General features: G+C 40.8%; 1 protein-coding gene across 1 annotated transcript in view; it reads left to right on the plus strand.

The window, feature by feature from the left end:
- The window catches only part of lmx1bb (LIM homeobox transcription factor 1, beta b), a 50,853-nt gene extending 44,996 nt beyond the window's left edge, over window positions 1-5,857 (plus strand). Inside the window, exons 5-8 of the mRNA XM_028996678.1 lie at window positions 57-134; window positions 724-790; window positions 3,283-3,444; window positions 4,607-5,857. Of these exons, the coding sequence (XP_028852511.1) occupies window positions 57-134; window positions 724-790; window positions 3,283-3,444; window positions 4,607-4,764 (465 nt within the window). The 3' untranslated portion in view covers window positions 4,765-5,857. The remainder of the gene's footprint in view (window positions 1-56; window positions 135-723; window positions 791-3,282; window positions 3,445-4,606) is intronic.
- Window positions 5,858-12,520: the final 6,663 nt, after the last annotated feature.

Here is a 12,520-nt window from a genome sequence, read left to right on the forward strand (position 1 = left end):
CATTTAAAGTCATAGGAAGATACACCCTCAGGTAAAACCATATTCTAATGTTCCAGGTGCGAGAGACTCTAGCTGCTGAAACTGGGCTAAGTGTTCGTGTGGTGCAAGTGTGGTTCCAGAATCAGAGAGCCAAGGTAATTTGACAGTCTACACAGACACAGAAACACAGACGTGCTGTTAGTTCACCATTAACCTCAACCTTCTCACGGCCAGATACTGCAGACATATATGATATGCGCAAGTTCCAAATGGCCATAATAGCAATTTTGCTGTAAAGGGGGAAGGTCCGCTTAACTGAATGATTTTTTTTTAAATAATGCAAAGCAGCAGGCAGCAGCAAGATTCGGCGAATTCAGCAAGCAGCCGCAAAGCGATGTGTGAATAATCCTCAAATCTGAGTCCAAGAGGGAGAGGGCGATAGGAACTGCAAATCTCTATGGCTCTCCCCTCACACTTAACCTCTCTGTGCATTCCACACACACTCCCCTGGAGTTATGGAGCACAGCTTCCACATCCACTCCACACTTACCACCTCCTATTCCTGATGTTTATCTTCAAAAAGCTCCTCGGGATAACGAATTGTGGCCGTCCAGTTCAGGCAGAGTTGAACTGTGGGGAGCATCATTTTTTTAAATGAAAGACATTGCATGTTAGTTTAAGGAGTCACTGCTGGAGAATGGGGTAGGAATTGTAGGAATAAATAAAGTTTTTTTTTTTTGTTAGATGAAGAAGTTGGCACGTAGACAACAGCAGCAGCAAGAACAACAGAACTCACAGAGACTTGGGCAAGGTACGTACAGAGCAACATGCCGATGTGTGGATGGGGTCAATAAAGACCAAATCCAACTAAGAAAATAATAAAAAAAAAAAGGTTTGTGCACAGTAATGACCACTGCAGGTCAATAGAAGAGTATTGTGAACCATCATCTTCATCTTTTCTTAATGTGCGATGGCTTATTCTGAAAGATGCTGTCACACGTCATGCTTTCATTCAGAAAAACAAAAAAAAAGCCTCTTTGGTCTCTTGTTGCCCCAGTCTCATCAGGGTATCTCTCCACTGGCATGGAGAGATCAGGGGCCTACAATCTTCCCTCTTTATATGAAATAAGATTTATTGCTTTGGGTTATATAATCATACAATCAGGATGCTGTCGTTAAGGTCAACGCAATTGATTAAATGATTATTGCAGCTGGGAATTGCAGTTAATGAATGAAATATTTGCATAAACCTAGAGAGGCACAATATTCGCAATAATTATTTTGCAGTTCCAATGGAATGTTGTGCTCACTAATGCAAGTCTGTCATTCAAAAAGATTAGGTGATTAATCCCTTTTGCAATTATGTGAAAACATTTGCACTGATTAAAGAAGCAATAAAACTGGCCAAAATCACACTAGCCGAGTATATGGTGAAGCAGGAAACGTGGGTTAGACTTCATCATTCAATTTCGTATTCATTTTGTAATATTTTTGCTTAAAGTCAATTGTGAAATGCTAATGTAATGCAATTCCTGAATGTAAAGAAAGCACTGTGATAGCATAGTAAGACATTAGTGAACTCGATCCAGCGAGTCATATTTAAGTTGTAGACTGTAGATGCTGAGGTGTTGCACCAATTGCACCCATTTCCCAGTAAGGGGAGCTGGAAAACTGTGTTGACATGAGGAGCCTTCACTTCTGCTGCTCATCAGGGACAGAGTCAGAGGCCTTTTCTTGCTTCTTTTTTTTCTCGCTCTCTTAGTGAACAGCCCCGTAAATGTGCGCACCAAGAGGTTAGGCTAACATTGGTCTATAAAATAAGAGTGTTGTTATTCTCCGTTTATGGCTGCGAATGATTCAATGATCCCTCGGATTACAGCCTTCAGGGGGAGGCGCAGCAGGTTCTACTCGGCAGTAAAACGCTGACATAAGCCATGGGATTTTCACAGAGTAAAGAGAAGTAGCACCATATCGCAAAAAATGCCTACTTTAAAACTGTACACCCTGGGGATGTTATATCTAAATTTACTTTGTGTTTCTAATATTTTGGGAGTCTTTTACATTCACGGCATGTTTTAACATGTTGTTGTGTCCATGTGTGGAATTTTTTCGAATTCTGTAGCTTTATTTATTTATCATCCTCAGAATAAGAAAAAAAATACTGGTTGCTGAAAGTTATCTATATTTCTAGCGCATACTCTTTTGTTGAATGGGATTCCTTGGATATGGATTTAAACTTCTGAACATTCATCGATTTAACATTACTTAAATCAAGAGAGCAATTTTTTTGTATATACAAGAGGAAATGGCTATTGTTCTGTTGTCTGCACAGGGTTGAACAGACCAGGTGGTCTGAGCCTCTGAAATTGGAGTCACCCCAGAGAACCACATTGGTGGTTCGAGGTGCAGAACAACACGCTGATGCAATGAAACTTGGGACAAGGCTGGAATGTGTCAATGGAGCGTTATTACACAGACACGGGTGTTATTATTTCTGCAATTGGTCTCTCTGTTATCTCGCTGTCATTGCTCCCTGAGATAGGATTCTTGGTGACAGAGCAGCACTGTAATTTAGTTCTTTATTTCATTTTTTTTAAGGAACAAATTGAAGATTCACTTACAGTGTCACATAGGCTGGTCTTATTTTTTTTTAAATGAAAGCATCAGCCCCATCCATGTTGTATGAACATGAGATTACTTTCAGTTTTTTAGGGATCATCTTCCCAACGTACATTCTCAAATACCACTTATATGTACACTTGCTGCTTAGAAAATCAGGGCCTTTCACCATTAATTTATCAAATCCACATCTTAGGCTCGATCCAGTGAGGGAGTCCAATACTCCCCATGAAATATGGATGTTTACATAGATTTCACAGAGTCTGTCCAATTGTGTGAACTTTGAACAACTTCAGAGTCAAAGCAAGATTTAAAGGACATTTCTGGAAGCCAGTGAGAAATGAATCACAGGCTCCAGCTCATGAGGGCTCACCACTGCAAAGGCAAGGAATATGGCTGGTGGGCTCCAGTGTCAAAGCCACAAGAAGTCATCCCTGTCTTTCAGTTCTTTGACTGACTCTTGGCAATGCATCATTGGATTGGTCTGGCACAATCTTGCACTACATTTCCTATTTACTTGAGCACCAGCGTTTAGTACAAGTAATTGCAAGAGCTGTATGCAATGCTATAATGTCACCAGATGGAACTGCTATTGACATTTGACCTGTTGATAACCTCACAATTAAATCAATATGTCTGAGACACCAGTCTTCATTTCCTTGTCCTGCTCTTATCGTCTGGCAGAGGTAATGTCCAACAGGATGGACGGTATGATAAACTCCTACACACCATTGGCCCCCACACAGCAACAACTGGTCTCCATGGACCAGAACAGCTACAGTGGCGATCCCTTCCAACAAGGCCTTACCCCTCCACAGATGCCCGGCGACCACATGAACCCATATGGTGAGCATTATTCTTCTTCTGATAGCTCACCAGCAGTTATTTCAGCAGTTCTCATGAAACTAGTTTACCACATATCTGCCAATTAAGACATAGTCACAGACAACCATTTACATTTTATCTAGCATGTGTTGTGTTGAAGGCCTTTCTCAAGTGTGTTGTTCATCCATGACCCTACAGCTGTTGGGTAGTAGTCCATCTGACTCCAAGCTTTGGTGGGATCCTCTGCCAACTCTTATGCATTTTGACAGCCATTGGTAGCCACATGAGTAGCAAAGAGAATTTTCACAATAAGCTGTGGTGAGTTTTAAACCAAACAAAATGGTTTACCACAATGAATGATCTGAAGCGACACGGAACACATAAATCTCAAAAATTGATCACTGGACACTGGAGAGATAGTTGCTGACGTCAGTAGTCAATTGTTAAATCTTCAGATTGTGCAGTCTGGCTGGTGCATTTTTTTCATTACTGTGGTAAATTTTGATTAGTGCATCATTGAATATAACTAATGTGCCCCATTTATCACACCCTTTCGAAGAATTTACAAGCACCAGAAGATAGCTTCTGAAACCAAACTGCTGAACGATGCAATGCTTCCTCGTATAGGATGGGTAAAGCCACCACATAATAAAGCTCTGCTCATGCATACTGGAGAGTCGTTGAGCCACATCTAACCACCACAATTTCCCCAGTGTCTTGTCATTCTCTCCTTTCAATGGCTCAGCCCAAATCCCAAGTCTCATCAAACTCTTGCTCCTGTTTTATGGGATGGATGGAGGAACTTATAAACGTTGCCAACTCATTAAAAAACCATGTCCCATCAAACTGTCACTGCCTAGTGAAATGGCGTCATTAAGGCCCAGAGAGCCTATTAAGGCTAACTGTGCCCACAAGGAAAATGGCAGAAGTGGAGATTATGAAAGAAGTAAACATTCACCATTAGTTTGGCTTTTGTTTTTCTTGATCCCCTTGGACACTACATCTTTCACTGCATGACAGCATGGTGCTTGTTGGTAGGAAAGACAAGTGGGAAAGTTTATTGAGACTTTTTCATTGCGTATTATTAGATGCATATATAATGGCATGATGGATTTGTTTTTTACATTGTTCAGATAAAGATAATGGCAATTATGTTCTTACCCTCATTCTTGTTTCCACACAGGAAATGACTCCATCTTCCATGACATTGACAGTGACACGTCCTTAACCAGCCTCAGCGACTGCTTCATGGCATCTTCCGACATGAACTCTCTGCAAGCGCGTGTGGGAAACCCCATCGATCGACTGTACTCCATGCAAAGCTCTTACTTCGCCTCTTGAAATGGACATAAAGGACTCAGCTATAGAGAACAAGAGCTCTGGCCTGCATCAGTACACCTCACCCCACAGATCATCAGCGAAACACAATAGGAAAGACCTCTTCTTACAGACTGTCGGCCAAAGCCCCAAAACACCAGAAAAAAAATAATAAAGAGAGGGAAAGGGAAAGAGACCATGAACTTGGAGAAGTTTGGCCTTCAATTGTCAGTAGTGAAGAAGCCAGAGAGAACAGAATTCCTTCAGCTCTCTCGAGTTTTTATAGATACCAATAGGATGTTTGTAAAAGACTTTCTCTGAAGTAGCTCTCATCTATTTGTTGACCTTATCAAAGAGTAGAAATGTACAGTATAAAGCCACTGATTACAGTAAAAAAAAATTTCCATTTGCCTGCTTTTGAAGGCAGTCAATCCAGATGCGGAAAATATCATAGTGCATGAATCCATTGATTAATCTTGTGAACGTGAACTAGAGAAAGAAAAAAATATAGTGTTGTCGAGTGTTGTTAAAATGTGGTGTTTGAACTCCATGTTTCTTCTATACATTTTGTTCAACCATTGCAATTTAAGCAAAAAATCACTTTGCTAGTTTTAGCCTTTATGAAACGGTGAACAAAGCCGTGTGAGTGTACGGAGAGTGTGTGTTTGTGAGTGTGTATGCCCAACTCATGTACAAAAGTGTCTTTATCTCTATGTGTTGTTGGTGTTCAAAGGACAGTACGAGAAGTGGGAACACGCAACTTTGAGGTTCAGATGTTGTTACATGTATATACGTTCCCCAAACAAATCAGCCATGCATGTTCAAAATGGATTACATTCTATTTATTTCTCTTCTTGGAGGTACTTTAAAAAATAAGCTTTATTTAAAAAGGAGAAAACTCTTGTTAAGCAGTCCAGTGAAACATACTTATCTCCACTCAATTGTATGATGTTTCATTATGAAATATATCATCTCATCCTGCATTGCTGTCTAGCAGCAAAATTGTGCTATTTATTTGTTACAGATCTGAGACCATGTTAAAAGTGCATTTCAAATGCGAAGATCGCTAATTTACCAAAGTTTGTTAGTACCACAAATAAACACATTTTCTCCTGAATGAAATGTTTCATTAGCATTACCTTCCTCATTAAGTAAAATTTCACAGAATAATTTTGAAAGAAAGTTGTTGGTACACAATTACAAAACTACACAAAGACGTTAGATTTCCTGAATAAAACTATATCAAAACGACATATTACATGCAAAATGATACAAAAACAATACAAAAAATAATTGAAAAAAATGTAAAAATGTAATAAATGTGTAACAACCTATAAGCCATGTGGTTTGAAACAAAGAATGAGAATGATAACTCCTAACTTAATTTGAAAATAAGGTTGAAAATAATAGTGAAGATAACACTATTTATACGTGTTGGGATGTGATCTTTTGCTAACATAAGATGTCCTTGCGAATTTACTGTCCAAAACTTTTGGCTTTTTAGTGTTTAAAAACATTTTATGTCTAATCCCTGCTTATACTTTACATTGTATCTTATTAAGCACAAGTGAGCTAAGGTATATGTACATATAAATATATATGATCGCTAATTGTTTATAAAGGTGTAATTATATATGAAATATTGGCATGTTTGACAGATGACTGCGACATCAAACCCATACAAAACATGGTTAATAGTCCAGTCATGACTTAAGGGCAACATACGGTCCAACCTAAGGCACACTGCTTAATTTATGATCCAGAATCCTAGATACAACTTTTGATATCGTGATTTACTTTAATCACACATTTCGTACTATTTTTGGGGGGGTTTTAAAGAGAAATTCTCACTCTTAATCTTGGAATATTATACCACCAAGGTGTCTTGTGAGCCAGGCACTGAAGAGTTATCTGTAATAATTCATAAAGCATATTGTTAAACCACAGCGTGATGCTTTTTTGGACTTCTGGAGTAGCTGTCAGAGGCCACAAGGCCACGTAGACATATGAATACATGCAGCATCACAAGAGCCCTTCAGCTGTAACAGCTAACGTTCCTCAATGGGGCCATCATACGTTATGCAACGGTCCTTTGTGTGTGTTCTCCATGCTAGGCAGACTAATATGCCATTTGCTTTATTGATCTACATAGATCACTTCAAAAGCAATATTACATCCACTGGGCACCCGTTGTTTGGGAGCGAGGTAAGAGCTATTGAAGATAAAGATTGGAATGAAAGCAGCAGAACAGGCAAACAGGCAATTTGTTCCACCATAAGTACAATTTTCAGTATCAAAGCTATGAGCAGCTATAAATCAAAAGATATATATGGGGATGTATGTGGGGACTTAAGGTGTTATAAGTGCACAATGCAATTGCATTAATGAGCAATGAGAATGAGCATGGAAAAGGATGTGACTGGAAGTCATGCATGTTGGCAAACAAGAGGCGAGAGAGAGACAGAGCGAGAGAAGGAGCGAGAAATAGCTAGAAGATAACAACACTGCCCTGGGGGTGCGTATGGTGGGACGTCAGTGGTGAATACACCACCTGGGTGCTCCCTCATCTGTCTGACAGCTCTTCAGTGCGGTCGGGCAAGTCAACACCCCCCACAGCCCAGCCCTGCCCAGCCGCCCTGGAGCAACTCTTAACCCTTCCACCAATCAAGGAACAAAGGGAGATAAGAGCTCTGACACTACGCAATTATAACATTGATCCTCTACTCCGGTGGCCATCAAAAGGTTGGCTGGAAACCCACAGGCACACAGCTTTGTGTACCTGTGTCAAAAGTAAACAAAGTGATGTCAAGTCAGCTGACTTACTTCAGTAACAGATAGATAGATAGATAGATAGATAGATAGATAGATAGATAGATAGATAGATAGATAGATAGATAGATAGATAGATAGATAGATAGATAGATAGATAGATAGATAGATTTAATTTGTAAAAATAAATGTAAAGACCGTTTTGGAAAATTTTTGACAGACAAATCAGGCACACATACACACAAGTCATAAATTTAGTCTTATCTCACGAGAATACACCTCAGAGGGCACAGGGCCGCAGGTAAAATTCCCCAGCATTGGTGGTGTTGGTGACGGCGTAGCCGGTGGCTGCCTCAGATCCCGCGCCACAGTATATATATCTCCCTTATCATGAGCGATCTGACATCGCAGGTGTTAAAAAGAGAAGCGCCGTCCATCTTATACATCTCGGGCTTTACCTGGGCTTGACGTGAAGGCCACGACAGATGCAGATGGGAATGACGTAATCCTCCTTCAGCCACCTGCTCTCCTTGGGTCGGAATATTTTCCCCGCAAATGTGCAGGTCAAAGGGTTCAGACAAGAATGCTTAAAAATCCTTGACATTCCTTTGTGAAATTTCATTTTTAATTTAACAACTGTGGACACAAAATTTTTTATTCTTGAAAGTTCAAAGACCTTACCTGCATCTTGATGTGAATGCAGTGAATAGAGGCGATGACTATTTAATGGAACTGCCACAATGGTGCAAACTTAATGCAATCCTCTGAATGAAAGGGACAAATGCTGCATTAGCGAGAGAAAGGACCTGCAAATGGACATGACAAAGGATCTCTGTTTACAGTAATCACGCGGCAGGTCAGTGCGCTCTGGGAGTATCCTGGTTCAAAGGTGAAGGGACTCAGAAAACTGCTGAAACTGTGGCAAACAAGGCTTTTAGCCCATGTTAAGCTCAAACTAAGTTTTTACAGTATGGCCATTATCTGAAATTAGTGCTAGTTAATTTAGCTCCTGCTCTCCCTGTTACGAGCAACTCATGAAGCCTTTTCTTTTTTATGAAAACCCAGAAGACATGTCTCACAATATTTGTTTTATTTGCATAGTTATTTTCGCATTTGAACTTCCATTGCGTGTATTTGTTCTGCTCAACACAATTTTGGTACAAAAACACGTACAATTGGCATGTGCTTCACCATAACATGATTTTAGCAGTAAGAAACACAAATTATAATGAGTGTAGCAGATATGCTTATTCAGAATCTTGCAGTGATATTCTCTCTGAACAGTCACGTGTCTACAGCTTTTCAATGTTGGACCTTGATATTCTGAGTGATATTAAAAATAAGTCCCAAGTACTTTAACATAAAGAAAAAAACAAAAAATCGAGTTTGTACTAGAGAGCTGGATGGGGATGGGGACAGTGGTAATTTGGTAGGTTTTATTGTTTTAGTGGTAACAAAAATGTTAATTCTAGTAATAAAACAATAAAAATTACATTATGGCACTCTGTACCTCTGCTAAACAACATGCTACACTCGATTATGCCATGTTACCTATAATACACATAAATTACTAAGTTACCATATACATATTGTTATTATATATGGTTAATGAAAAACACACTTGATCAGAGATCTTTCAAATGTCTATTATCAATGTGATTAGAGTTGACAAATAATGGTGGTAGGGTGGTAGTAGCCTAGTGGGTAACACATTCACCTATGAACCAGTAGACCCAAGTTCAAATCCCACTTACTACCATTGTGTCCCTTAACCAGGGGGGGCTGTCCAGGGGGGGCTTGCTCCAGGGGGGGCTGTCCCTGTAACTACTGATTGTAAGTCCCTCTGGATAAGGGCGTCTGATAAATGCTGTAAATGTAAATAATGATTCCTATACTTTCCCCAAGGTGGATTACTTCATTTGATATGACTTCCCTTCAAGCCATGTCTGGCAAAGGGATTTCATCCTTACCATCATTCTCTGATTCGATCTACAAAGTGAGCCAACTCTTTGAATGAAAGCAATAATTTATCAATTTATTTTTTTGGTGTTTAATGCGTGTAGCACTATTGAGTGTGTTGGACTAAATTGAGTTGACTAGAGGCAAAGGGCCATATGATCCAGACTAAAACAGCCATGTTAATACCTTAAACATTACAACATGGCAAAGGTAGCCTAGGTGCAGATCTCTGGGTGCAAACTACACAGGGTGTAGGGACTTTGCAGGGTGGTTGGGGCTTTGTGTTCAACAAAGACGTTTATCAACCAGCAAAACCACAAATCCATTGGTGTGAACCTCACTTTTACAAATCCAGCAGCTACTATTGTGTTCCTCAGCAATGCACTTAACCCTGCATTTCTCTAGAGAGATGAACCTGCAATTAGGGAATACCATTCTATAAGAGCATCAGACACATGAATACATTTTACCTAGGTCAAAAAAAAGAAGAAGGATCCATTTCAGACCTGTTCCACCTAACAGATCATATTTTCCTCAGGACTCAGTTCTCTTTAACCTCTGCTTGGCCTTGTGTTTTCTCTAATTATAACTCATTCCTCTCCTTGTCACACTGACCCATGTCTTTCAGGCCTCACACAGAAAGTCTCATTGTCACTTGTGGGGTGGGTCTGCAGCACCCGCTCTTCGTCAACACAAAGCCCCGATCCCAGCAGGTTCCAATTTCAGACAGAGGAGCGGAGCAAATTGAGCAAAAACACAGAGCGCGAATCTGACTCAAAGCCGCTCTGTGTCGCTCCCATCTGACCAACGTGCCATCAGCATCCACGGCTCCCCAACAAGAGCCTCCAGGTTGCCTGAGAAGCCTAAAGCCCCTGCTTCAAATCTGGCGAGTTAACTCACAAAAACGGATAATGTGATGTGGGTAATGGATGCCACAAGTTGTAAAGATCTAATTACAAACTACAGCGTTCAGTCACTCTCAACGATAGTCCAACACCAGAGTCTGTATGAGTAGGTTCTCTCAAGCTCTGTAGACCTTTCGCACATTTTCCCTTTAGCAGCACTGGCACCACATAGGAAATTAGCCCTGCAGCAATATTTTCTTTAGATTAGCGACCTGTGAGAGAGTCAACTTCCTATAATCGTTCTCTCTTTTTTTCCCCCTCCTCTCCTCAAATTCCTTGACGAGTGAATGGGCCACGTATGCAGCCATTTGTTTATCAAAAATACTACATCCAGGGGCTGATAAACTCTCAGCTGTGGCCTCTCTAAAAAACAGCATGAGGCCGGGGGGATCGCACAATCGACGGTCACAGTTGCTTCTTTTAATGAGACCTCATAAGTACAGTGAGGTCCAAAAGACTCCTTAATACCTGGAAATTAACAGAAAATTAAAGGAATTTGAAAAATGTTATCATGTCAAACAGCATGAGGCCAGGGGGATCTCACTATTGGCAGTCACAGATGCTTCTTTTAATGAGACCTCATATCAACAGTGAAGTCCAAAAGACTCATTAATATCTGGGAATTAACAAAAAATTGAAGGAATTTTACGTCAACCGTTGCATAGACCTCCCCGAAGCCATTTGTGCAATCACTTTTATTTTAAGGTAAAGTAGTGTGACCAGATGTCCTCTTTCCCCGGTCCTTTTATTGAGATCGGAAAAACGCGTCTGGCCGGGTTTCTAGAATTGTCCGGGGTTTTGAGCTGCCTAAACATTCATCATGCCATGGCATCCATAACACTTATTCACTTGCATTCAAGCTAGTGGATCGGTTTCCCGTCGACACACGTCAGTCAGAGAACTGCTAGCATCCCATTCGCGCTAGTGGAGGTATCGCTAGCACGGCACACCCCCTAAATAAACCTTTGAACCTTTCAATTCTACTGCACTAAGCATTTCTAGAATAATATTCATGTTTGTGGCACATTTATAGTTAATTTATTCCTTTGACCAAAAAAACTAAAATTTAAAATTAGGGGTTGAAAGCCTACATGCTAATCCATGCTAATCCTATTTAACTTGCTAACTCCACCTGATATAAAGATGTATAAAAATGCTGCTATAAAATCGCCATTTTATGATTACATGCTATGGTGTGTACATTACATACCTTTTTTTTTACCAGTATGTCCAAAAATCCAGCAATTAGACAAAACAACATATTATTCAGCCCAATTAATTATAGGCTGGGTCAAAGACAATCAGCCCGTCTTGGGTTTTTCTCGAGCCGAGTTCCTAGCCAGCCCAATCCCCAGGGTTCACTCAAAGTCCATGCAAAGAGAGAGTGTGGCTGCTTATGCTGTTTTTTTATTGCCTGCGGTTAAGTGTTGGTGGGAACTCTCAGACCGACGTCTGACACATTAAAACACGTCTCTTTGCCTTTTTCTTGCGCGCTCTCTTAGTGACTCCTCTTCATTAAATGACTGGAGGGTGAGGCGGCTTCCGCTGTAAAAGCAGAGGTTTTTTTTTCACCACGCAGACAGCCACAGTCGACTCGGCCCATGAGAACCGTGCCGCTGTTTCGCGGACCTTTCGGCCTTTGTTTTGATTGTACCTTCTGAACTCACCTCACCATGCCCAGAGGTGCAGCTACAGCCCCGCATAGCCCCAGTAATCCTCTGTGCTATTGGAGACCATCTGTTTTGGTTTTCATTTTTTTTTGTAGCATTATTAGCACTTATTGGTACATGGCACTGGAATGCAGGGTAGGCGTTTGAAGTCTGAAGCCCGCGTCGGGGCCCGGGGGCATTGTTTGTTGTGATGATGACCTGGGAGGCTAACGCATGCCAGCAAGCTAACCTCCGCGAGACGCCATGCTTAATGCCGCAGCCCCTCTCCTCTGATCACTGCTTTCCCACCGATTTTCCCACACTTGCCAAAGGGGCACGATCACTGCCAGACCTCTGGAGCACGGCTCTACCCAACATGCTCTTTCTGACTTACGCTATATGGATAAAAAGCGTTGGTATGCCTGATGTCTACCAACGTAGACTTTAATAATATAGTATTCAAAAACAATTTTCATTTGAAGTTTTGATATGTAGTTG

This window comes from Denticeps clupeoides, chromosome 11 (assembly GCF_900700375.1).
Source record: "Denticeps clupeoides chromosome 11, fDenClu1.1, whole genome shotgun sequence".
NCBI lineage: Eukaryota > Metazoa > Chordata > Actinopteri > Clupeiformes > Denticipitidae > Denticeps > Denticeps clupeoides.